Raw genomic sequence first — 25073 nt, forward strand, 5'->3', positions numbered from 1 at the left:
CTGTTGAAAAATGTTATGGTGTTACATTTATGCAGCGTATTATTACACAATGATATTACATTTGATATTATAGAATGCTGGTGCATCCTCTACAGTAGAAAAATGTAATCATCTTGTTAGTTTCATCATCAGTCACTTCTGATTTCAAAATGTCTAATTTAAATTTGCAGTAATAAATCTTCCATAACCATCAAGAAAAGTAGAGTGCCAGAAACCACATACCTGACTGTGCAGTTTCCATATTCATGGATAATAAATTTCCTCTCTCCTGCCCACCTTTCTCTTGCTCTTTTTTTCTCCCTCTCTCTCCCTGCTTGTCCTAATACAGTTGCCATTTCTCTGATGATTGGCTTTAAGAATTGGACTCAATGATCCTTCTGGGTCCCTTCCAACCCAGAGCACTCTGTGATTCGACCTACATTTTCTCTTTTGCAGCAAACACAATATATTCTCCTACCATTAAATAATGAATACTAAATTTTCTTAAAACTGTAAAATATATTCTAAGTTGTATTTTAAACTTATCTGTATATGTAGCAAATGCTACAGATATCAGTACAGAAAATGATACACATAGTCCTTTAAAGTTGTCTAAGAAGGCATTTTCAGATGTCTTAAACTGATGAAAACCAACTCTAGTCTCCTCTACTTTGCTTCAGTTCTTATTCTGTGTTCTCTCGAGACTTAAACACTATTCACTTGGCAAATGGCTGTCAGGTTTTAGGCCTAATTTGAGCTGTTCATTTCTGGTGTTAGGCTGAAGGTTATTTGTCCCACAGAAAAGCTGATGGAACAAAATGTGAGAGTATTTTTGGTCTGTCAGCACAAAGTATCGGGAACAGTGTGGCCAGCAGGACCAGGGAAGTGATTCTTCCCCTGTACTCAGTGCTGGTGAGGTCAAACCTTGAGTACTGTGTCCAGTTCTGGGCCCCTCAGTTCAGGAAGGATATTGAGGTGCTGGAGCAGGTCCAGAGAAGAGCAACAAGGCTGGTGAAGGGACTCGAGCACAAGTCCTGTGAGGAGAGGCTGAGGGAGCTGCGATTGTTTAGCCTGGAGAAGAGGAGGCTCAGGGGAGACATCATCACTCTCTACAACTCTCTGACAGGAGGCTGTAGCCAGGTGGGCATCGGTCTCTTCTCCCAGGCAACCAGCAGTAGGACAAGAGGGCATGGTCTTAAGCTTGTGCCAGGGAAGGGTTAGATTAGATATTAGGAAGAAATTTTTTACAGAGAGAATAATCAGACATTAGAATGGGCTGCCCAGGGAGGTGGTGCATTCACCATCCCTGGAGGTTTTTAAGATGAGACTGGATGTGGCACTTAGTGCCATGGTCTGGTAACCACAGCAGTGTTGGATCAGGGGTTGGACTTGGTGATCTTGGAGGTCCTTTCCAACCCAGCTGATTCTATGATTCTCTGAAAGTCAGCCAAATTAGCTCAAGCAATCCATGACTGTCACTCTCTTTAACTTTGTACTGCGTTGAACTAAGCACCTCTTGCACAACCTCTCTGCCCCCCCTGACCTAGGAAACAACAATTTTCAGTCGGTGTCTTGATGCATTGCTCGGGACAGTGATAGCTTTTGCAGTCTGAGTTAGAATTAAAAAGAACATATGGTAATGCCCAGGCACTTTCCAGTGCAATGGGAGACTGGTCTCCAGCAGTGGTGAATCTTCCATCCCCTACCCTAGCTCAGAAGCAAAATTTTGTAACTGATTTCTGTATAATTTTTATTTAAGCTTTTCTATCAAATGCCTTTATTGTTAATGTTTATTACTGGAGGAGAGGTCTCAACGAAGTCTGTCTGGCATTTTGAATAGAATGGTGTCTTATTGCTTTCAGCTGCCAAGCTTACTGCCCCACATAATTTCTTGCAAAAAAAGCAGATGTTCTTTACAGTGAACAGTTTCTCTGTGTCTAAGTAATGGGCATGTTGGCTGAGACTGACTGTATGATCCTTGCATACATATCGCAGTCACAGAATATTCATCTTCTGGAACTTAAATCGTAGATGGAGTCAGAATGAATATAGTTTTAATTTCCCATCTCTATCAATATTCTTGCAATAATCTTTAGAAGTCAACTGTTCTTTCTTTCCTACAGTTTTAAAGTTGATCTTATTTTATGTTAGGCTGTTCAAACATTTCCAGTGTGATGTATATGGAAATAGAAACATTATTTCTGCTTTTTTGTGAGACAGGAGCTGGAGGCTTAACATCCCACTGTGCATGAAAATTTACTTTTTCCCCTACCTGATGTAATAACGTTTTAGAGTAAAAGTTTTCAATGTAACAGGCTTTAAGAGAATAAAATAGAGAAAATTTATTTCCCAAGAATTTTCTTGACCCCAGTTGACACAGGAACTTAACATACCAGTTCCTGTGATGGTATAGAATGAGCCCAGCTACAGTTGCTCCTCTTAGTTATGTAGTCCTGAGACACAAATGGCTCTACGTTCCTAACTCACCTAGAAATGAACAATCTCTCTTTGAAATTATATTGTTATCTTCATCCAGCAGAATAACCCGTCACAAAAGAAAAAGCTGACATAAATTGTATTTGAAGTAATGTGGTGTAAATAAAACCTATTTCCAAGATGGAATTCAGTTAACAAGCGTACTCAATAGATGTAAGATCTAAAACTTAGTGGGCTACATGTAGAAATCTAAGACTGCCGTTGACAGAGTAAGTGTGCAGTAAAACCATTCAGACAAACTCCTGAATATGAATACAGTCCTCAGGATTAGAAATAACAAATTATCTATCTCAGCCTACAAAGGATACAGGTATAGTCTATAAACTTTTTTGAGATTTTTATATGTGTTTGAACAAAATCTTTTGATCACCATGTAGCACACAATTTGTGTGGATTATTACTTTTTAACACACCTTAGTCTTGTTATCAGAGAAAATTAAGCCTTGGGAGAGCTCAGATCATATTTTATACTAAATTAATTTATAACTAAAATAACAGACAAAGGAAGCTGGTAATCCTTTTGAGGCTTAAGAAGGATGCACACATATAAAAGGCATTTGATTCATGGCCAAACATCTCTCTTTTTACAATTGAAAAAAAATTACTGAATTGTTAAGTGTTGAAATGAGTGTGTGTTAATAAAAGAGTTGAACTGTGAGTATTTCTGCCTCAGTCAGTAAGGTTTGAAAGCTTGTGGTGGTAACTGCAACTCATACTGTATATATGTTTATGTCTCTTAATGGGTTCCTGTCAAGTCTGCAAAAAGACTGAAAATGCATGTTGGGCTCAGCACTCCATGTGTGCTTCACTTCAGCATTCAAGCACAGCATTTTGTTTTTCCTCATATAGTCTTCTCCCACAATGCCTTTCATTAAGGAATTTGTCAGGTTCTTGTCTATTCACGTTACTTCTCTTACTGAACATTTAATTTCAGTAGTGTTAAACTGTTCTTGTATTCCCCTCAAATCAAGCAAATAGTTATTCAAATCTTAAAAAGTTGTGGATTTTTTTCTTCTCTCAGAAGGAATGCATTCCAATCTCAGTCAGATCTTTCTTAACCTTACTCATTCCCTTTTACTGAATCTCATTTGTCGTATTCCAGCCAGACCCAAGTATGTTAAATCTCAGACTCCTTGGCTGTCCTATTTCTTCTTCAAAACCTTCCTAGCACTTTAGATTCCCCTGGAGATATTTTCAGATAACTCTTCGTGTTCTCTGATGACTTTGAGCATCATATTTTCTAAAAATTATTGTCCTGGATTGCAAAATTTCCTTCTTGTATTAATGCTGTGTGAAACAAGGGCAATGTTTACATGTTTTGCAGCATTTTCTGTCTAATTATTTTTTATTCCTGCCAATTTTCCTCTATTTTCATGATGATAAAATATAATCTGGGAATAACATCATCAATTAATCACATTTCAAAGGTTTTCACATTCTGTGGTGACAACTTGAACAATGTGTCTATGAATTTGCAAGCTAGGCCAAATTTGATTTTGTAACCAACTACTAAAATGCTCAGCTTTTAAGCAGCTTGAATCTTTCCTGTCTTTACACAGAACATCTGTTCCCCTCATGTCCAACGCTCAGATGACCAGAGAACTGCAACTGAGGGTTTTTTAACATTACAGAGGTTGCACACCTTCGAATTTTTCACTTTCTATTTTAATCTATGTGATTTTCCACTATTTTTCAGCTGGCAGATTAAGCATTCATACTGTGAGATGTATCATCTCTCCAGTTTCTCTACCCTGTGTGCTTGATGGAGCTGATCAGTCCATGAATGCTTAATCTGCCAGCTGAAATCTGTTAGATTAGTCCACTAATTATTAACCTCATGTGGAAGCAGCACTTTGAGTCATTTTAAAAAACAGTTATAAAATACCTTATACATTTTCTTAAGAGTTTGCATCCCACATCAAAAATGTCTGGCTGCAACCCCAGAGGCAGAGGATAGAAGGTTAAGGTCCCTCTCTAAGCACAGTAATGTTAATTCCCTGATTCTGGTATCATCTGTTTTGGTGTAAATGGTTTTTTTTAATATCATTTTTCTTGGGTACCCAATTCTCCAAAAGCACCCTAAGGCAAATTTTGGCATATTGTCCCTGGATCCAGGAATCCAGTTGAAAGTGAGATCCCTAGAGATAAAACTTTGCCACACCTGTAGTGTCTAGGGTTTTTTAATTGTTCTGAATCTAAATCCCCTTTAAAATAGGGATTTAACAATTTCGAATAATAAGTTTCATTTAAATTCAATGGAAAAAAATAGCTCCAACTATAAACTACTGCAGTTTAAAAATAAAATACTTCAGCTGACTCACAGTATTTGTAAAATTATACATTCTATGCATGACAAATAAAAAGCAAATAAGCTTATTCCAGTTAAAAGAAAGCAATGAAAAAGAATCACATTAAGTCACATTACCTTACATTTGTTATAGGTTAAGAATAGAGTCGTGGATGGTTGCTATGGTTTAGTTGATGTATAGTGATTTATTAAACCACGATTATATGACTTGGATACCTAGGTATCTCAAGGTACTAACACAGAGTGCTTTTAGAAAACTGAATTTAAAAGCCTAAATCATTTCTTTTTTAAGAACTGCCAAATCAATGGAAAAAATGTTCAGGAAATCCTAAGGCAGAATGATGACGTGAAATTCCCAGATATTGTTAAATCACATAGTAGGTAATAACATCACACATCCTTTCTAGCTCTTGTAATATGTAGGTGTAATAAAGTAAAGAAAATTATTAACTTCAAATACTATAATGCTTTAGTTGAATTACGCAGGTGTGAATGGCATGGGACTTGAGGAGTTAAAGAGGAACATACAGCAAAACTAAAACTGTTCATCTGAAAATGACTTATACTCCTGGGCACAATATCTTCTGCAAAACTGAACCTGGCACAGTGTAATACAGTAAAATTTTAGTAATAAATTTCTTTCCTTTTTCAAGTTCTCTGCCAGAAATATCAATTCATCAGCCAAAAACGAACTACTGCAGAGTTAGAAAAGCAAGAACTTGCCAATCCTGCCATCTACTGGAAAAATCCTTAAACTGAGTAATTTAGTGTTTCCACTCTGGATCCGACAGCATATGCAACCCCTGGGGAAAGAAGAGAGTCCCTAGATATCCAGTGGCAGAAAATGCCTCCCTAGCAGTGAGCTTCCTTGATAATGGTATCTGCAGGGGCAGGAATGCACAGCAGTTGTTTGCAATATATTTGGCTATCATCAACAAGTCACATCCCAAAGTCCTCGCTGAGTCTTTATCCAGTCTCCCACTGATTTTCGTAATAATTTTGCCTGACTAAAGAAAGAATGGAAAATGAGCTAAGGCCTCACTTGGCTAATAGTCAGTTTGGGAACTAAATATACCATTCCTAACTCTACATCAGATACATCAAAGTGCTTTACAAGCCCAGCTTAGAAGGCAAAAACTAAAAGTATAATCTTTATGAGCTTATTTGTCATTCTTTCTTAGCCACATAGCTACACAGATCTAATCATCATATGAATTAAACTGAAAATCTTCTTCCAGTAAACAAGTGCTTTATAAAAATCTTGAAAAACATCTTCTTTGTAGTTACTTAGTGTATGTATCCATATATGCTACACAAGGATTAAATTCTTTTTTCGTTTCTTTAATTTCCTTCATTTTCCTTCATTTCTTCATTTCCCATTCCAGTTTTTCAGAGATCACAAGAGTCAGCCCTAATGAAGATCCAGCCGGGAAAAACAATTCCATCACTTTTAGTAATCCGACTTTAAAAGCAAGGTAAGAAGTGTACCTGGGCTATTCAGACGAAAAAGAAAAGTGCTAAGTAGTACAATGCCTAGATAATTCTCCATCAGACTATTTAACAACAGTCTCCTCAAAAAATAAAAATGTAATAGAACTTGCAGATTTTCCTCCAACTTCCAAAACAACAACAAGGCTGTCGCATAGCTTTACACCAATCAGCTGCATTATCAGTATTGAAGATGTGGTTTCTTGTTTGGCCTGAGGCTTTTTTCCCTATAAGCTAATGAATCCTCATGAGTATCATTCCCCAGAGAAAGGGACTCTTTCAGAGTAAATAAAATATTTGAAAAGAAGAGAGATCAGAGTATTTACATATTGCAGAATTGCAGAATGCAGGAACTAGGCAGAGATTCTTTTCATACTTGTAATTTTGTCCTTAAAATTTTGTCCTCCTACAAATTATTCTATTAAAATAAAATGACAACAGTAGCTCAGGTGTGTCAGGCTTGGAAAAGGTTACATGTCATGTTTTCTCAAAAGAGGTACTGTTTCGTGAAAATTAACTTAGCAGGGTAACAAACTATTGGGTTTTTGAGCCTCTATTTTTTTCTACTGTGTTCATTTCCATATTCTTTTCTCACACTGAAACACTGTGCTGAGTCACTATACTTACTGAAGTTACACTCTTATTGTGCTCAACAGTTCTGGGTATTAAGGCCCTTAGGAAAATACAGTTACTATTTTTCATACTGCATTAGTAAGAACAAAACACAAGGGTTTTTTTCTTTCATTTTCCAAAACAATCCAGAACAGGGAAAAACTGGAAAATTTCGTCCCCTAAAACCTGTTTAAATGTTTTAAATTGCATTTGAGTTCAGGAAAAGCAGAAGAAAAAGAGAAGCTAAAATGGAGTTTAGACGATACCTTCTCAAATATATTGTGGTTTTTTTATTTTTTATACCAATGCTAATCAAATTAAAATTAATAAGAGAATAGTTCTTTTCTGGTGTTCTGCAATCACCTTGTAAATTTCATAAAAATAGGGGGGGTAATTTCTACTTTTTTTTTCCATTTTGGTTCACTGATTCAGCAAGTGAGAACTTCATTAGTTGAACAAAGATAAGGATGTCAGACTGCTGTTTATGTTAGTCACAATTTCCTCCTACTGGAATAGTCAGTAAGGAACAGAGGAAATAACTATAATTGCAAATGTAGGATATGCAAAAAAAAGGTTTCTCCCTTCGGTTCCACTTGTCCTTCTGTATTTGAAATTTTTGTCACTGTATTTCTGTCAATGTATTTGTTTGAAGATTAAACACTGTATTAAAGACACAGGCCCAAATTCTTAGCTTTCTTAGCTTATTAGAACAGCTTTATTGTATTATATCATCTTATACCACCGAGAGTCAATGATTTGAGTGCATATATACAAGTGTTCAGCTGGGACTGGGAGACTCAGCAGCAGAAAGAAGTTGCATCTGTCAGGAAATGTCATGAACGTCATGTGATTGTTTACTTCTGTGTATGGATGAAAATTTAATTCCTTCATAGTAGGCAAAAATACTATTGATCTGTTCAAATTTATAGCAGCCTGAAGCAAACAAACACACAGCATAGTCACATCCATCATTTCCTTCGTAAACTCACTACATTAGGCTTTTCCACTTGCTGAGTCTTTGACTCAGCAGTAAAATATTTTTAACCCTTTGTGAGAGGCTCTATAGCTGATAAGCATGTAGTTTTACCACATGCTAACCTTAGCTAATTGGTTAATATTGACTAATATTGGCTAATCTTCGGAACCTATGTAAGACCATTAAGTCGAGACTCACTTCTCCTCTGAAATGTGCCTTCTCCAACAATGTATGGAAGAACAAAGTCCTCCATGGTGAAAAAAAGAGGAGATAGAAAAATTAACCTTATTCACTTGAGTCCACAAGTATACTTCTTATTTCAGGACCCCACAAAGTTCAAGTACATCTATTCCCTTGACTGGAGACAGCCAGGCTGATGCTGACATCCTAGCTTTCATGAAAGCAAGACAGAGGATCCTGCAAAGGAAAGGTAAATCCTGCCAAAAAATTAGGAAGCCAAACCAAAATCTCTGGTACAGCATTTTAAAGCCAAAATAGCTTTAGTCCACATTATACTGATGCAAGTGAGAACTGATTCTGGCTTCAGTTACATTACATTATGTTCTCAGCCATTCTAAACACTTGAGGTTCTTCACATGTATTTATTTTAGTAACTCAGTGCTGCAGTGCAAAACTGTGAATGCTCTCTGTTTTACTCAGTCACCATGAGTGAACTTTCTGGGGCGTGCATGGCTGTGCAGCCTGCAAAGTATATTATTTTACCCTTAAGTAAATGCATTTGAATGAGGTTTCTTGGTGATTAAAATACTTCCAAATTTTTCTTTAAACTATCTGGCCTGTTTTTCATCTGATACAAATTTAGTTGTAACAACTGTCTCCAAATAAAGATTACTCAAATGACTTCACTGCACCCTACCTCAGGAGGCAGACTGGCCCACTGTGTCCATCAGAGTATCTCCTTAACAAATATTTCACTATATCAAAATCTAATGAAACTGTATCAAACCAGGTACTGAGAGCAATCACAGGTATGTAATAAAGTTCACTCTAGAGTGTAGATAAGTAAAATTGGCAGGAAGCAGAAAGCAATAAATAAACAATGGTGGCACTGCAAGGCAGCCTAAAAGTAATTCATCATGATAAAGAAGAATGACCTGTGGTTTTCTTTTTTTTTTCTCTGAGTAATAGTTTCTAGTGGCAGCAACCAATTAGACAGAAGATGAAAGCTGTAGTGGTTACTGAAGCAATAACTTTCCATCAGCACTTTAGTACTGATGACAGCATTATTCAACAAACTATCAGCACCTGGCAGATGGTGTTAGCACTGTCACAAAGTGGGGCTTTGGTATCACACTGCTTATCAGAAAACTGTCAGGTAAACATACAGTGGCTGAAAAAACAGTCTCTCTACACTCATCCAAAGCAAACACTTAACACACTTATGCTTTGGGATCCCTTTTGTCTTTATTTAGAAAAGCTGTTGTCAGGTTTCTTCTGCAAATGAAATTAAATTGATTTTATAGGCAGCTCACCAGAAGAAGGTTAGAGATAAGTGTCTTACAACAAACATTTCAGGCCTTTAGAAGGTCCAAATCTAACTGTGACAAGAGCACATCTGTGATTATCTCCTAAATCATACCATGTCAGAAATGTCTCTCTCAAATGCTTTTTCCATCCTGATTTTTTTCAGCCATAGGCTATTACCCAGCATCATCCATCAGTTTCAGAAGGGACTAGACATTATCAACATAGACAACTATTTAGACCCCAAGTCATAAAAGGTATTCTTTCAGAACAAAGGACAAAAAATTGTTCTGAAGTTCAGTTAGACAAGATGAGCTGCCCTAAGTAGACGAAAAGGAATGGAGTAGCATTTGATCATCCTGGCAGTGCAGGGCTGGATGACTCCACCAATTGCTAAGCATAGGCAACAGAACAAAAATTAAAGAGGCCTTGTCAGTATAACAAATTGTGTAGGGACCCGATGTGTCATAGTAAAGAGACAGCTCAGCAGCAAGTTCTGAGAATGATTTGGAGTCAACCTAGCATATAAAAGAATGCTTTACTTCCTTGACTGCTTGTGTGGAACGGGAAAGCCTTCCAGATTTGAGGGATTGAACCAATAGCAGGAACTATTGAGCAAAAAATTTTTGTAAATTCTAATTTAGCAAGATGAAGGAGGGTAAAATCTACAGTTTACTACTACTAAAGAAGTACTTTGAGATTCAGCACCACAGTGAAACCTGAGGACATTTATTAGGTGCAGTGGTAGCCTTTCTAATTCGGAGAAGAAAATGGGCTCAGCAGCACCACTATTCGTGCATCTGTGCTAGTGTTGTGCGTGTTATGTGTTCCCTTTTCCTGTGAGCACATCATTTCCCTCTTACTTGATTTGTTTCTAGACTAAAAGGAGACACAATAACTGCTGTAGTGTTTGTGCATCAATGGCTATATAGAGTTTCCAGCAACACTTGCATCCAAAGCAGATCAGAACTGGAGGGTTTTCTTTTGGGGGGCAGGGATGGGGACTATGATGTTCCCATTCCTGCACTCAAAAAGAAAAACTATCAGATGTACAGTTACGTAGAAAGGAAGAAGAATGAATATACTCTCACTTATAACTTCGTGGGGAAAAAATTATGTTTTACCAGTCTCCCACATAGCTTTTCCTCAAGAAGTTTCAAACATATACAAAATAAACCAAAGAGAAATTGTTTGCCCGAACCCATTAAGCTGAGTCAGACACTTTCACATAGAAACTAAATGTGCTGAGTCCCAGTCCAGTGCTCTGTCGCCTCCTTCCCAAACTCTCTTCAACTGGGATGTTCAATAATCATTTCTGCATTTGCATGCAAATGCATTCACTCTCTGCATGACTGTTAACACACATAGTGCCCTGCAGGAAACAACATGAGGAAGCATAGGGTCAGCCAAACTAAAGACTGCTAGGCCTAAAAAGTGTCAACATCATTACTACTCTTTCCTTTATTGATCCTGACCCTTTCAAACTTCTATATCAGTATTTTAGAAGCAAATTGAGGGCCTTACTTTACATTAGCTGGGTGGCGGGGGGGAGGAAGGATAAATGTGTGCAGAAGCCAACAGAGTGGAAAATAAGTTCCATAAACAGAAAGCATGGGAATGCTCAATATCCTTAGTGACAGTAGTGCAGGAGTGGGAATGAGAGGTCTCAGTAAAGATTACCTCAGGGATTGTAGGTCGTTACTGTTTGCTTTCTAAACAGAGCGGAATTAAAGCAGGTACATTCACAGGGCCTTGCTGGGATTGTTAAAGGATTGTAATAACTACATTGGAAAGCTTTTTACAAAGGGCTACTCTTCAAACATGCTTTTGTTGCCTTATTCAGTCTTGAGGTAGAGAAATGAAAACACAGAAGAGTACATTAATGATTTTATGTCTTAAAGTTTTAAATTAAAAGATTTTTTCTTCTTTCTTCTCTTTTGTGTTTCTGAAATTTGTTTTAAAACTGACAATGCAACCTGAAATATAGTCTAATGTATTATTTATCTCCTTTCAGGTTTGGAGAACAAATGAAATTCTTGTCACAGTCCACCATTTCCTTTTAGAAAAAGTGAAAGACCTTTATTCTTTCCCTTCCTGTTCTGTTTAGAAACAGGTACAAGTAAGTACTGTAGATGTACAGGTTTAATTGTTAAAGGTATATAAATGATTCATCTTTGACAGCAAAATCCATTTCTCTGGCAATAGATTTTTGAGTATTTGCACTCACTGTCTTCATCTTGCATTAAGATTATGCAAAACTGAAACAACTAATCAGGAGTTCACCAAATATGTTTGTTTATGAGAATTCATTGTATGTTTTCTAAATGTTAAAATTATCTAATGTGTTAATGCAATTCTACATCTTTAATCTGGGAAATTTATTACTACTGATAGTTTTGTTTGCATCAATTTGCATAAGGCTTTATTAATTACACCTATTTGCCATTAAGAGATATCTATTCAATAATAGTAGTTATCTGGGTTATAAAATTCTATAGAACTTCATTTGAGGCTTTTTTTTTCCTCCGAGGAATAGAAGTTTTCATATCAGATTATTAGAATACTGAGATTGTCTTGTAATATAAAAAAATGTATTTTAGAAAGTAATTTTCCCAACTGTTTTCTTTTTATTTGAATGGATTAAGTGTTGTGCAAAATATATACCCTCCCAGAATATACAGGTTTCCGAAGAAACAATTACACTTAAGAGGTTTAAAATAGAACTGAGCAAATACTTCTAAAACACAAATGAGATGTGAAAGTTTAAATGCAGTTATATCTTATATAAAATGTAAGTTCACTATTGGCTCAGTACTACTTTACTGGATAATATCTACGTATGTAACAACTTATTTTACACGTCAGACCAAAATCAAAAAATGCAATGCAAAATACAGTCTATTTCTCTGAGATATACTTGCTACCAGACTGAAAATATAATTTTTCATGCTAGTGATAATCTTATAGTCATGCATTTGGAAGGATTTGGGTTTATATAAAAATAAAAGAATGTATTGACAGAAGTCACATATTCTTAAGTATGTATATTTCTTTAAGTTATTGATACTTAATTCTGTGTCAAATTCCTAATTATACAGAGGTACGTGGTGAATTGCTATGTTCAAACCTACAGAAGATATACATTTATCTAATTAACAACTAATATGCAATCAATTTTAAAAAATTAAAGTTATACCTTTTTTTGCCTTTTAATTTTCTGTAAAAGTCAGCACAGCTACCACAGAAATTGGTAATCTTTATGCAGGATTTAGTATGTACAAGGTGAGATAAAAGTCAGATCTGTTCTTGCTTTGGAAAAGAGAGAGTTCCAGGATTTGGTCAGAGGTGGAAAAATGGCTGCTTTGTTGGAGATTACATTAAAATGTCCCTCTTCCAGAATTTTTGTCTGTCTTTCTTCTTCTCACTCTGTAATATATAAACACTGCACTAAATACACACTGAGTTATTGTTTATGCAGCTTCTGATGAGAGCAGGGCCACTGACCCTGCTAGCTGGAGAAGTCCCAGAGGTTCCAAACTGTTGCTGGGTGAAGCAGCTGTCTTTTTTGGTTTCCAGTAGAATTCCCATTGTGGTGAATTTATATGAAGATGGCCAAAAGAAAATCACTGGTACAAAAACTCCTTCCTTTTGACATTGAAGCATTTCCAATAGCTTTAAGTAACTTGTTAAGAGGATACCAGTGCAACCCTGGTATCTGTGCTATTACTTGATGATTCAGTGTTCTGTTCTCAGTTTGCCTCACATCTCACTCACAGAGAGAAAAAATTCCTTGCTCTTCTGTTTCAAAATTCTCTAGCTGGTTTTTACACTGTTGTAAATTTGGTGCGAAATTCAATCATTGTCAACAAAGTAGTCCCTGATTGGCAAAATAGTCTGAGAGTAAGATTATACCAAACACTTAAGAACTTGGACAAAAGTGCAGCCAGTAGTAGAAAATCATATAAATACATAAAACCATATATACAAATACAAAGCTTTCTTACTTCTTTGAAAAATTTCATAATATTATATGGAAAGAAAAGATTGCTCATTCAGTAAACAACAGTCTTCAGACATAAAGCATTCTCTTTTCAAAGAAACTGCCTCCACTTTTCAAAAGTTGCCTCTTGGGTTTATAGGAAATGTCAGGTTGGAAAGGACCTCAGCAGGTCTTTAATCTCTCTTCCTCAAAACAGCATCAGCTATGAGACCAAACCAAGATGCTGAGGGTTTTGTTCAATTTAGTCTTGAAAACCTCCAAGGATGGAGACTGCATAATCTTTCTAAGCAGTCCATTTCAATGTTTGACTGTCCTCATCATGAAAACGTTTTCCCTTATGTCCAGCCTGAACTTTTCTTTTTTGCCCATTATCTCTCTTCCTCTCACAAGCCACACTGTCAAAAACCTGGTTCCAGCTTCTTAATGTCTTTCTCACAAGTGTGGGGCACTTCCCTAAGTCTACTTGGCTTCATGAAAGCATTTATTGCTTCAAAAAGTTTAATTGGCCACAGGTGAACGAAGTTTCTTGTTCTAATAATCTCTCTTCATATAATTTCAAGTTTAATTTGAAATAACCCAAGTATTTACCACATTGAAGAAACAATCAGAAGCCCACATTTATACTGGTATTGACTCCTCTCTAAGACACATGTAAAACAGTATTGCTAAGCATGGAAATTCTCATACATATCTCATTCCTGTCAATTCGCCGTGATATCTAGTTGCATTTGGTTCAATGTTCATATGGTAAATACCATTTTTTTATTATCTGCAATCAGAATAAATCTTTTTTTTTTTTTTTTTTTTGTGGAGATTTCTGGAGGAAGTAGCTGGAGAGTACTAGATATCATATAGATATTTCTGGGATTAATTGATACCAGACATTGTGGATCATCTTGTATTTCAACACATTTCCAATCTTCTACATGGTTTATTTCAGAAAAAGATACACATCCTCTGGTCTCCTACAGCAGTGTAGCTTCTGGAAGGGTCAGAGTGTGACCCAGACTTACAATAAAGGTCAAAGGCTCTGGTCTCATTTATGCTGAGTCTGCCAGGGCTCTATACACAGTCTGGAATGGCATTAGTGAAACCCTTAAGCTAACAAGCTCTTGGCTTGGGCATTTTACCACTTCCTGGCCACTGCAGCTTTCCAGAGAGCTTCAAAAAGAAAATTACATAACCTTGAGTTTCTCTTGCTTGGAAGATGGACATGCCTAATTCAATCTCCCTCTGTCACTCCTGCACTTTTTAAGAAAGAGGCTTTGAAATGGAATAATGAGGTTCACATGTGTAACAGTGTGAGCATATAATGTAATATACACTTACCTGGTTTAATCAATCACAGGATGCAATTATTTTATGTCAATAGTATAAACTGAGAACACTTCAACGTAATAAAATGTTAAGATCTTGTAAATATTGCCTCTACCAAATATGCAGGTGATGAATATGAATGCCAAGAAGATGAACATCTGGGAATGTCCTGTTACATAGAGCATATTTGGTAGCTCCATATAGAATTTATTTGTCTTTTCAAAGTCCATTTTTAATAACCACAACAATTAAACTTCTGGTTTTAGATTATTTCAGATTTTTATTGTTGCTTAAGTCAATGTTAAATGATCTTTTTCTAATATTTTTTTTTCTGTTTCACTTCCTGCAATGTTTGGTTTGAAATCTCACCTATAAGACAAGCAATGTAAAGTGGATATTTTTAAGTGGCTGCTATTCATGCCTTGATTTGACACCACTACAATAAAAGTAAAGATTTCTTTCTCTTTTCCTTGAGGGAAATCTCAGGGGCTGCACCTGAGATTGCCTGAAGATTATTCTCTGTTCATTTTTTAGGGCAGCTGCAGTGCTGCCAACAGTGCCCACTGTTGTGGGCCAACAGGTACTCAAAGGTATTTATATAGATGAAGAACACAAAACAAGATCTACTTCCAGTACAATAACCACAGAATTCAAGGAAATTATTTCTTCTTCCCATGGAATCTGTCTGAGAAAAATACTGTTGAAATCTTAAAATTCTTTATACTTTTTATCCGAAAATGCTTCATGTTTTCACCTATGTGAACATAAATCACATCAATCATGATTGGTTTAAATTTGGAGTAAGAACAAGATCAGAAGTAGAAAATTGCCAGATGGCAGTGTCATGCCTGAAGAAATGCAATGGTTCTGTTATTTATACTTAACATGGTGCTAAAATAATTTCCTTAATTCTTCTCTGAGGTGCAGAGTCTAAAAGTCATTCAAGGAGCAAAGCAAATTAAAAACAATTAAGTCTTTCCATTGTACAAACTGTTCAAGCTGAAATGCATAGCAAGTGGAAGAATGGATCCCTGGATCTTTACAGAAAAACTAGTCCAGAAAAATCATTCTTCATCAGAAATTTATGAATGACAGGATCAGCCAAGGTACCTTTCAACCATTTTATTACTTATTTTAGGAACAGCTTATTTATGTCAATGTAAATTATACTCCTACTGATCACAATGGTATTTTTTCTGGCTTTTGAAAGCCAGTGCAGAAATTGAGCAAACCATGTCAGTTATTTTTGGCCCATCCTTTATTTTGTATCTATCCATGTTTAAGTCTGTTAGGAACTGTAGTAACAATAGGTGAAGCAGTTGGAGAACCCTGAATCCTTTGATTTGCTCCAAGTAATACATGAAAATATTACAAGTAATACATGGAAGTAATACATGAAAAAATTACTATTATGTTGATTGTAAACCAGGATGTCCTTTCCAGAATGGCTCAGATTTTTTGTGAGAAAAGCTGGATCCTGTTGGGTCAGTCACATTGAGGAAGAAAAATATGATAAGCGAAGGAATAATCAAGGAGGTTGTGTTCAGCCCTGGGTTCAAAATATATGTCGTGAGAATTCATTCCTGAGCTTTGAGACCAGATGCACTCCTATGTTCAATATTGGCAGGAAAAGCAGGACTTCTGAGGAACAGTCAACTTCCAAGTTCAGATACTCTTAAGAAGTTTTTGCATTCAGGACTTTTTATTTCTGTTTGTGAACTCGTGTTTTATTTATTTTTTAATCAGAAGAGCATTAGAAGAGGAACAGAGAAGTTAGATTAGACAATGTGCTTTGTCATCCTGTCATCAAAAGGGATCTGCTAGTATTGTTATTTCAGCAGTTTGTATATTATGCCTTTTTACCTCGAAACCAAATTTAATTTCTGATGTGGTAAGCCATGCTGAACTCCCTCTTCTATATTCAAAACTCAAACAAAAATCGTAAGTCTTCAGTTTACTTCCAAATGTATATATTTGAGTTTCTTTTTTTCCTGAGGCAAGACATAACTTCTTGGCTGCTGCACACAATCTGGCTTTGTTTGATTCCTATATTGCAACCTTATACTAAAGGAGGGAAAAAACAAACCAGTAGGAATAACTACAGTATAGAAGTAAAAACACCTTTAGAATTTTAGTGACCCAATTCGCAACACCCTCAGAAAATTAAGATCCCAAAAGTAAGCCTGAGTGGACATTTTTTCTTAAGGCATAATTTAGACTGCCAAGTTTGGCAGCTGGAATGCTTTGTTGAACTGAACTGAACAGAATGGAAGGGGATATAAAAGAGATTCAGTGCTCTGTTTTTTCGTTTATATCTTATTAGTTTCATACCCTTAATTGTGAAATGTACTTCAGCTGAGAAAATCTGTCTCAGCCCAGCTATGCAGATGGGTTTGCACCCATTCCAGAAAACCAGTAGACTGTCATTCTCTTGGCCTGGTAGACATAGGTCCTATAAACAACATGAGAAACACCTGGATCTGTCACCAGACAGCCCTGCTACTATAACAAGCAGTTGTGCAACATCCCAGGCTTGTCAACCCTTACTGTGGCATAAGGTATGGAACAACAAGCTGTACCTTTTAGTTATGGAAATCAGACACAACAGAGATGTTCTTGTTAGACACTAAGTAATTGTCACCCTTAGCACAGACCAAGAGAAGGCCTTCTGTCAGTTGGGCATCTCAGTTGCTTCAGATCAGATTGCTTCATAATGTTGAAGTGCTCAGTAATTTCAATGCCATGCTCAGTAATTTCTATGCCACTGTAACTTCTGCCTCCCAAATGTTTCACTTTTTCAGCTGAAAAGAAATGCCAGAGCACCAAGGCTCAGTCCTTGCACATTGCACTTCTCTACTGAAGTCTTTCTGTCCCTCAGTCACACTGACAGAGTGGTGACAAAAGTCCAAGATGGTCTCCTTGGAGCTGTCCACAATAGTTTTCACTTTTCACAGTGCTAAGTAGCCTTCTGCTGCCAGTCAGTCTCCTCTTCTGGATGATGCCTGGCTCTAGGCTACAAGCACAGTACAAATGGCAAGTACAGGAATTTTCCCAAATAAGATATAAATGAAATAATTTTTTCGGTCTTTTTCTGTGAGCACTAACTCTTTTTCAAAGGTAGGTGAAAACAATCTGAATGCTAAGCAAAGGAGGGATATCTGTAGCCAGAACATTTTAACAGGAAGGGAGTTTAATAATAAAATTGCATCCCTAGCTACCTGGCCTTCTTTCTGTGTGTGTGTGTGTGTTTTCTTTTAGAAGCAGTGTGGCATAGATGACACTTGCCATAAAGCTCTTCCTACAGAAAAATATGCAAGCCCAGCTCATTTCCAGTGCATGATAATCATTAAGGCTCCCATGGGTGAACCTCTGATACTTTTTTGGCCAATGATTAACCTTAAGCCCTCCTTTCCCCTTATGCACTTGGATTAAAAAGGCAATATGGAGAGAGAAAGCAGTAGGCATGAGTGGTGCATTCTCTAACTCTATGGACTAAAGGGTGGAGTCATCTGACAAATAGTTCAGGAGCAGCACACCAGGCAGTGAGATTGATTTTATTAGGGTTAGAAAAGAAAGAAAGGTTCTGTCGTGTGACCAGGCTGAATTCAGGATGTTTTTAAGCTCCATCATGCTGCTTTTACTGGTGCCAGCAATGTTTTTATGGTACAGACGGCAGCTATTGACTTTTCCATTTATTCAGCTCTATACTCTTCTTTGTTCTGGAGAGTCTGCTGTAATTAGAGTTTATAACGTTTTCTTGTACAGAAGTCTAGTGTTTAGTGTAAGGCTTTACTTGTCAAGACTTTAAGAGTCTATCCTTGACTCTATATTCATGTGACCCAGGGTAAGTCATATAACCAGAGTTTTGATTCAGCTTCTCAGCCTGGAAACCAATACCATCCTCAGAGGGCTTCATTCATTTGGTTAAGATTTTTGGATAAAAGTTGTTTTAATAGAAGAAAAACACTATCATTCACATTCTTATTAAGCCATAAATGCTCACCTTTTGATCTGGATAGAGAACAGATGTGGAGGGATAAAATTTCTCTGTGGCATTTCGTATAGCCCTGATACCTGTATGTTCTATTAAAAAATTCTCCAGGGCAGTAGCTGGGAACATGGGTGTGTGATTTCTGGATGTTCTGGGTAGCACACATCTTGGGACAGTAACCTGTTAAGTACTGAGCAGGGACTGGCAACAGCAGAGCAGCAGCATGCCCCTCCTCGCCATACACAACCGGCCGATCAGCTGGACTCCGCTACTGGTACTGGGGTATCTCTTTTACCTCCTCTTGGGTGCTATGGTGTTCCAGCTGCTTGAGAAGCAGGCAGAGACCCACTTTCGGGACCAGTTCCAGCTGGAGAAGCTTAATTTCCTGCAGAACTACACATGCTTGGACAGACAAGCCCTGGAGAAGTTTGTACAGGTAAGAGGAACAGGTTCCCATTATTTTGGCTCAAGCATTATTTTTGTTAGAAAAAATTATACTATTGTGGTCAAGCATGTTATAAACTGATCAGCTGTCCATGATATTAAAGGTCTAACTGTTTAAATTAGAGGCAGAGGTTTCTCAAGCCCATTCATATACCTCTTTATCTCGATCTATTGAACTACTTTCTTCTCCCAGTCACGAACTCCCAAAATATGTAAATCTGCCTGATGCATTTTTGTGTTACATTGCAGTAATTTCAACTTCATGGTTTGTGGCTCTCTCATTAATTATTACAGGGAATTATGCTTTGGGACAAAATCAAGAATCAAACCTAAATAAGCAGGTTGCCCTTCCAAGGTTCTCCAGTCCAAACCTGTGCATTTCTGCCCTTTTGTACTAGGAATTGTCTACCGTCTTTGAAGGTGGCCCTGCACTCATAGGCCTCTAAAGAAAAGATAAAGCTAACCATCACTAACTGTGTTATCCCTCTTGTAAGAAGAGATAAAGAGCTCTTATTCAATATAGGTTGTCAGTTAATGACATCTTCAATTACATTTTAATCTATTCCTCAAAACTGCAAGGAGATACCTTTCTTGGTATTTCTCATACTAGTATTGCAAGAACTGGACAGAAATACTTGAACTACCACTTTCTTTGTGCTCAGAATCTACCCAGATGCAGAGCTGGGTGCCTAAATAGTTTGAACTCTTTCTACCATGTCACTAAACCTGATAAAAACTCTAAACATGCTGTGAGTTTGCACTGCCCAAGTTGGAGGACTTCCACTAAGGTTTTGATAAACAAAAAGCCTAGATTTTGTAAATGGATTTAAGCAAACAGTGAATTTCAGATTAGAAAGGGTAGCAAAGGTGCCTGAACCTCTGTCTACAAAGCCAATGTTCTGATTACTCATACTGTGATATATTTCTTGTGGGACATTGGACATTGGCCAGAAAATTACTAGTTTTAAAGAACTTACATGCCTAGAAACATGTCTATTTTTTTCAGCTATAGCATTTGGTGATATTACCTGTCCTTTCCTTATCTGTCTGATAGTGATTGTAGAGGCAAAACCCCTGATTCTCATTCTAAATCTAACTGGGATACCTTATGGGATTGAAAGGTTTAGTTAAATCTCTGCTACCCTAGAAACCTTAGGGAAGGTTCGTATGTGTCCAGATTCTTCTCACTCTGGCTCCAGTGGAGCTTTCTTAGCACTGCTGTGCCACTCAGAGAATCACATTTTGTTATGTCTCTGCAGAATTAAATAAAATTTCACTTGTAAGCTGTTCCAGATAAAGCCGGCTGAGGGCACCAAATCACCTACAATGCACCAAGCTTCAAAGTACTTAGACTTGATAGTCCTCAAGGTTCACAGAAGTGCAAGTCCTCTCTGACTCACCTGTTATTTATAAGACTTGTTAAGAAATTTGTCTAACTCTTACTAATATTAGGAAATACTACTCTTCCCATATTAAATCTCTAACTTTAAAACTAATGCAGGGAAGCAGTTGTGTCTCTGCATGTTTTAACTGTATGGTTAAGAAGGCCTGTTCTTCATGTCAGAAGTTCCAATCTGAAAAGTCACAGTAGTCAGACTGCAGTGAGACACGGCACCTAGACTTAGTCTGCTCAGCTAACATGTCTTATCGTAATGCCCGTTCTTTAAACATAAATCCTGAAATGTGAGAGTCAACCCTGGTTTCTTTCTGCATATTTATGATCACCAATAATAGAATTACCAGTTATAATTCATTAACTTTTGACTCGATTGTGCAGGAAACAAATTCTTGCAATTCCATGTCAATAAGCTGCATTGGCTCTGCATGGCTAAAACTGCCTAGCTGAGAGGTGGCCCTGAGCTGCAGCTCCTGAAATAAGCAGCCTGGAACTTTAGGAGAGTGCAAATCCAAATTCTGTGATCTAATGCATCTCTGGTAAACATCGCTCAGAAAATTATGCATTCTGACAACATAACTGAGATGCATTGAGTAAGGAAGTACCCTTTATGAGTCCCAATTTTGATTATGAGTCCCGATTTTGATTATGTCTATACTTTTTCAGCCTCAAAGGAATTGATCTAAAGGTAAACTGAAAGGACCAAATCCTTGTCTATGACCACAGGTGGCTGCAACGTGCATCGGCAGGGGGACAGGAGGAGAAACAGCAGGAGGTTTTTATTCTCTCCACATACTACTGTAGCTTTATATAGGTTTCACACTCCTACTGTAAATTAGAGCACATTGCTTTTACTTACTGGCTACTTTTGTTCCCAAAGGCAACAGCTAATGCTCGCCAACCATTCAACAGCTGCTCTGATCACACCCCAGCCATAACCCTTACCTGAGCTGTAGATGAAAGGAGCTAGGAGCCATTTTAACTGTCCCATAGGAACCTGGTTTTTTAGGAACAATTCTCCTGGGCACCAGGATGGCATTTATTTCATGGGGTTGTACTTAAAAGTAACAATAATACCAAGAAATGTGACCTTGTCAGACTGTGTCTTAAGGGTTCAACATTCAAAATTGCCTTACTCTTCCATGTTGACTCTCATGATGTGAATGTAACTCCTGTGAACTCTTGTGCATTGAAATGCATAGAACTGTCAAGTGTTTCTTACAGAAATAAATTAAACCTGTGATTATTTTAGACATTTCAAAGTATTCACACCTTAGTAACTTCTCTGTGTTCCTTCTAAGCAGAAAATGAAATAGTCAGCTCTAGAAAATTTGACATGTTGAATTCTTCCCATTCTAAGGACAGGTTTTTAATGGATAAAGTTGTTTACTGTATTGAAAAGAAGCTCTGCTGACACTTCAGTCATGAGCTCACATGTGATGATGCCCAGCAGCCCTCTGATAAACTTGACCAATGCTGTAGGATTTTTTATTGCAGAAATAAGATTAGCCACTAAACTTACAGTACTCAAGTCCACCAGTACAGATCATTTAAAATTGCAAAACCTGTACAAAATTGGATACCTTATAGTGTGTATGTTCATTAGAAAAGCAATCCTTTTGGCAGTAGTCAACATTTCAATCAAGAAAGAGGATCTTCTTTGGTCTCATACTCCTGAAACCAGCTGAAGCTGGTGTTTCTATTAAATCCTACTCATGTCTTGCATCATACAAAGTCTTTAGAAGAGATGAATGAGTAATTCCTTAGGCATTTTGCAAAATTACAAAGCTGTGACCTGGTGTGTGACAAACAAGGAGATTCTTAAAACCCAGGCACTGAGCAGAGGGAAACCAGTCTCCTTCAGAGAAATCCTTGGAGACAGCAAAGGAACACATTCTTCACTAAGGCAGTTGACAGGATATTTGATGCAGGAGCAGTATTTTTTTAGCACACAGTAGTTTTAGTCATCTGGTAAGAGCTATCTGAAATAGCAGAGAATATTTTATTAGTTAATCTTTCAGACTAGGAGAAGCCTAATATTCATTGAAAATTATCGAGAAGTCAAAGCCAAAAATAGAAATTCATCCTCACTAGTACTTACACAGAGGAAACAGAAATGAACATGTTCCTCGTGCCCTTCCCCACAGACACATTTACACTTGCCTACGTTAAAAACTGGAATGAGATGACTAGACTGTGGAAGAAGAGAAGAGGAATTACCTTTATTTTTTATGGCACAGCTTTACTTTTTTTTTCCCAGCTGGATCACTTTGAGGAATCCCTCCACTCTTTTCCCCTCAGATTTCATCTAGCTATGGAACTGATCCTACTTCAGTGACCAGTTCTCCAGGGGCAAGAGTTCAAGTTCCTAGCCAGCTCTATTTCCAAGTTTTGCCATGTAAGGAGTAGTCCATTTTAGTCCAACTCGACCCTGTTATCTACACTGTTTATCACTCTGCTTGCTCAAGATGGAAAGCAGTATTTACTTCTCTCTATTTCTGACATTCTTCCTCATCTTTGCTCCTTTGACCTCTTCCACCTCAGGTCCTCATGGAAGCATGGGAAAAAGGGGTCAACCCAGAAGGAAACTCTACGAATCCCAGCAACTGGGACTTCAGCAACTCCTTCTTTTTTGCAGGAACTGTTATCACCACTATAGGTGAGGTACTCTCTTTCCTTATAAACCTGGGTTTCCTCCAACTATCCTTTAAAGCCCCCAGAAATGTGTAATTGGTGGATAGAATACACCTGCAAGACAATCAACTACTGTGACTTACAGCTTTCTGTTGGTTTCCAGTTATGCCTGTTATTCTTGCGTATCCAGTGTTTTACACCTGCCAAGGAAGCCGAGTGCCTTCTTGGTACATGCGGTATCATCTTATACATGGACAGCGCATCTTGAGGTTGCTTTGAAGCTCTGAGTTGCACTCACCACAAAATCAGAAATCTATAGCAAGTTACAATATTCCCTATAAGAGTAGTATTTTTCATGTTCAATTTTCAGCTAGTAGTAGTGCATGCACGGGCCTTCGTCATAAACTATGGCAATTTGTAGACAGATTTAATTACAGAAAATCATGTATTCACAGGTTCATGAAGCTTAATGTAGTCGAGCTTCCAAGCTTAGGAACTCTCCATGATGCCTGCAGCTTTACTGTAAAGCCTTTTTGTGTAGCTGTTTTCTTCTTTTTTTCCAGGTTATGGTAACCTGTCCCCCAGCACAGTGGCAGGGCAGATCTTCTGTGTGTTTTATGCCTTATTCGGAGTGCCCCTCAACCTGGCCTTCCTTAATCAGCTGGGGAAAGGTCTCAACGCTCATCTGCTTACCCTGGAAAGATGGGTGCAAAAGCCAGGCCGTGCCCAGGTACAGTATCAATTTATCATTTGTTTCTTCTATTTTAAAACTAGTTAAAATTCTCTTCTCAGATATGTGCTGCTGCTAGACTGGATTTCCTTGTGTGAACCACAGCAGTTATGTGGCCTTCTATATCAGAAACTCGATACGCTGGATTTATCTACAAGAGCTTTAAAGAAATAGGCTTTTGCCTAAGGGACTCTAGATTTGCCTTTTTTAAAACCTGGCTCAGCAAAACCATTAATCTGCTGACCTTAGAAGAATGTGTGCGTATACACACATAGCCAAATCAAGCTTCTATTCTCTAGCCTGTGGTAGCATCTATCCAGAGTCTAGCTCTACACTGTGCAAAGACAAATTATTTTTATTGGTATGCTAATCTGGCTTGAATTAGTTTCCCTGATTGTGCCAGCAATTTAGCACTGCCTCTCTTTTCTTAAAATGCAGATACTTCTTCTCCTTACTTACAGCTTATTGGTGAGTCATTGAACTAGTCCAAATGTTTTATAATAAGAGAAGCACTGATAATAGAAACTACATGAAGGTTATTTATAACACAGTTAGTGCATGTTTCTGAGAAAAAGTCCAGTGAATTGACTGCTTCACTAAAACAAAAGGGAGATTAGATATGTTAGATATGTCAAAACATTTCACAGTTCTGACACAAGTTTTTTCATTTGTAAAATCTCTTGAGTCACTGCATTCTTTATCTACAGAAGGAAGGCTATAAAGGTACTGTCAAATGCAGACTTAGATTCTATAAGCAAAATTTCTTTAGCTGCATAACAGATACCTGTTCCCCAAACACATGCAGCTCTACCACCAGAAGGATTTTCATGTTAGTATGGCTACATCTTTCCTGAGATTTCTAACAGCACCTCAGGGATGTGATTTTTATTTTTTTTTTCACTCCTGAATTAACACCTCATTTCTGGCATAATTCCTATGATCAGACAAAGCTTTGAAGCTGTATCAGCTTGTTTACCCTGAAAAGCCTCTTCCAGGAATTTGGTTTACCTCCTTTTAAACACAATTTTGTCATACTTTGAGAAATTAATTACAATCAGCTCTTCCTTATTCCTGACTTACTGTCCCACATTATAGGTTTGTACCAGAAATTTCTTAAAAGCAGGCTAAAAAGTAAAATTGTGCATTTCAGTATAATTTTTTATGCAAAATTCATTATCTAATTAAATGCTATTACACTACTAGAATTAACTAAATGG

At 37.3% G+C, this 25073-nt stretch overlaps 2 protein-coding genes across 7 annotated transcripts in view; both read left to right on the forward strand.

Annotated features, from left to right (window-relative positions):
* Window positions 1-23048, forward strand: part of KIF6 (kinesin family member 6) — a 167676-nt gene extending 144628 nt beyond the window's left edge. For 3 of the 4 annotated variants that reach the window (XM_032681448.1, XM_032681449.1, XM_032681451.1), the window contains 3 exons: window positions 6169-6258; window positions 8183-8289; window positions 11359-14764. In XM_032681448.1, the coding sequence (XP_032537339.1) occupies window positions 6169-6258; window positions 8183-8289; window positions 11359-11375 (214 nt within the window). In that variant the 3' untranslated portion in view covers window positions 11376-14764. Of the gene's footprint in view, window positions 1-6168; window positions 6259-8182; window positions 8290-11358; window positions 14765-18974 lie in introns of those variants that run through there. The other variant, XR_004355793.1, reaches the window with a different exon arrangement.
* LOC116783696 (potassium channel subfamily K member 16-like) overlaps window positions 15710-25073 on the forward strand; it is a 28825-nt gene continuing 19461 nt past the window's right edge. For all 3 annotated transcript variants that reach the window (XR_004355796.1, XM_032681454.1, XM_032681455.1), the window contains exons 1-3: window positions 15710-19088; window positions 23037-23151; window positions 23690-23856. Coding sequence is in view for 2 of the 3 variants with exons in the window: in XM_032681454.1 (XP_032537345.1) it covers window positions 18876-19088; window positions 23037-23151; window positions 23690-23856 (495 nt within the window). In the remaining variant the exon portion in view is untranslated. The remainder of the gene's footprint in view (window positions 19089-23036; window positions 23152-23689; window positions 23857-25073) is intronic.

The sequence above is a fragment of the Chiroxiphia lanceolata genome, chromosome 3 (assembly GCF_009829145.1).
Source record: "Chiroxiphia lanceolata isolate bChiLan1 chromosome 3, bChiLan1.pri, whole genome shotgun sequence".
Lineage (NCBI taxonomy): Eukaryota > Metazoa > Chordata > Aves > Passeriformes > Pipridae > Chiroxiphia > Chiroxiphia lanceolata.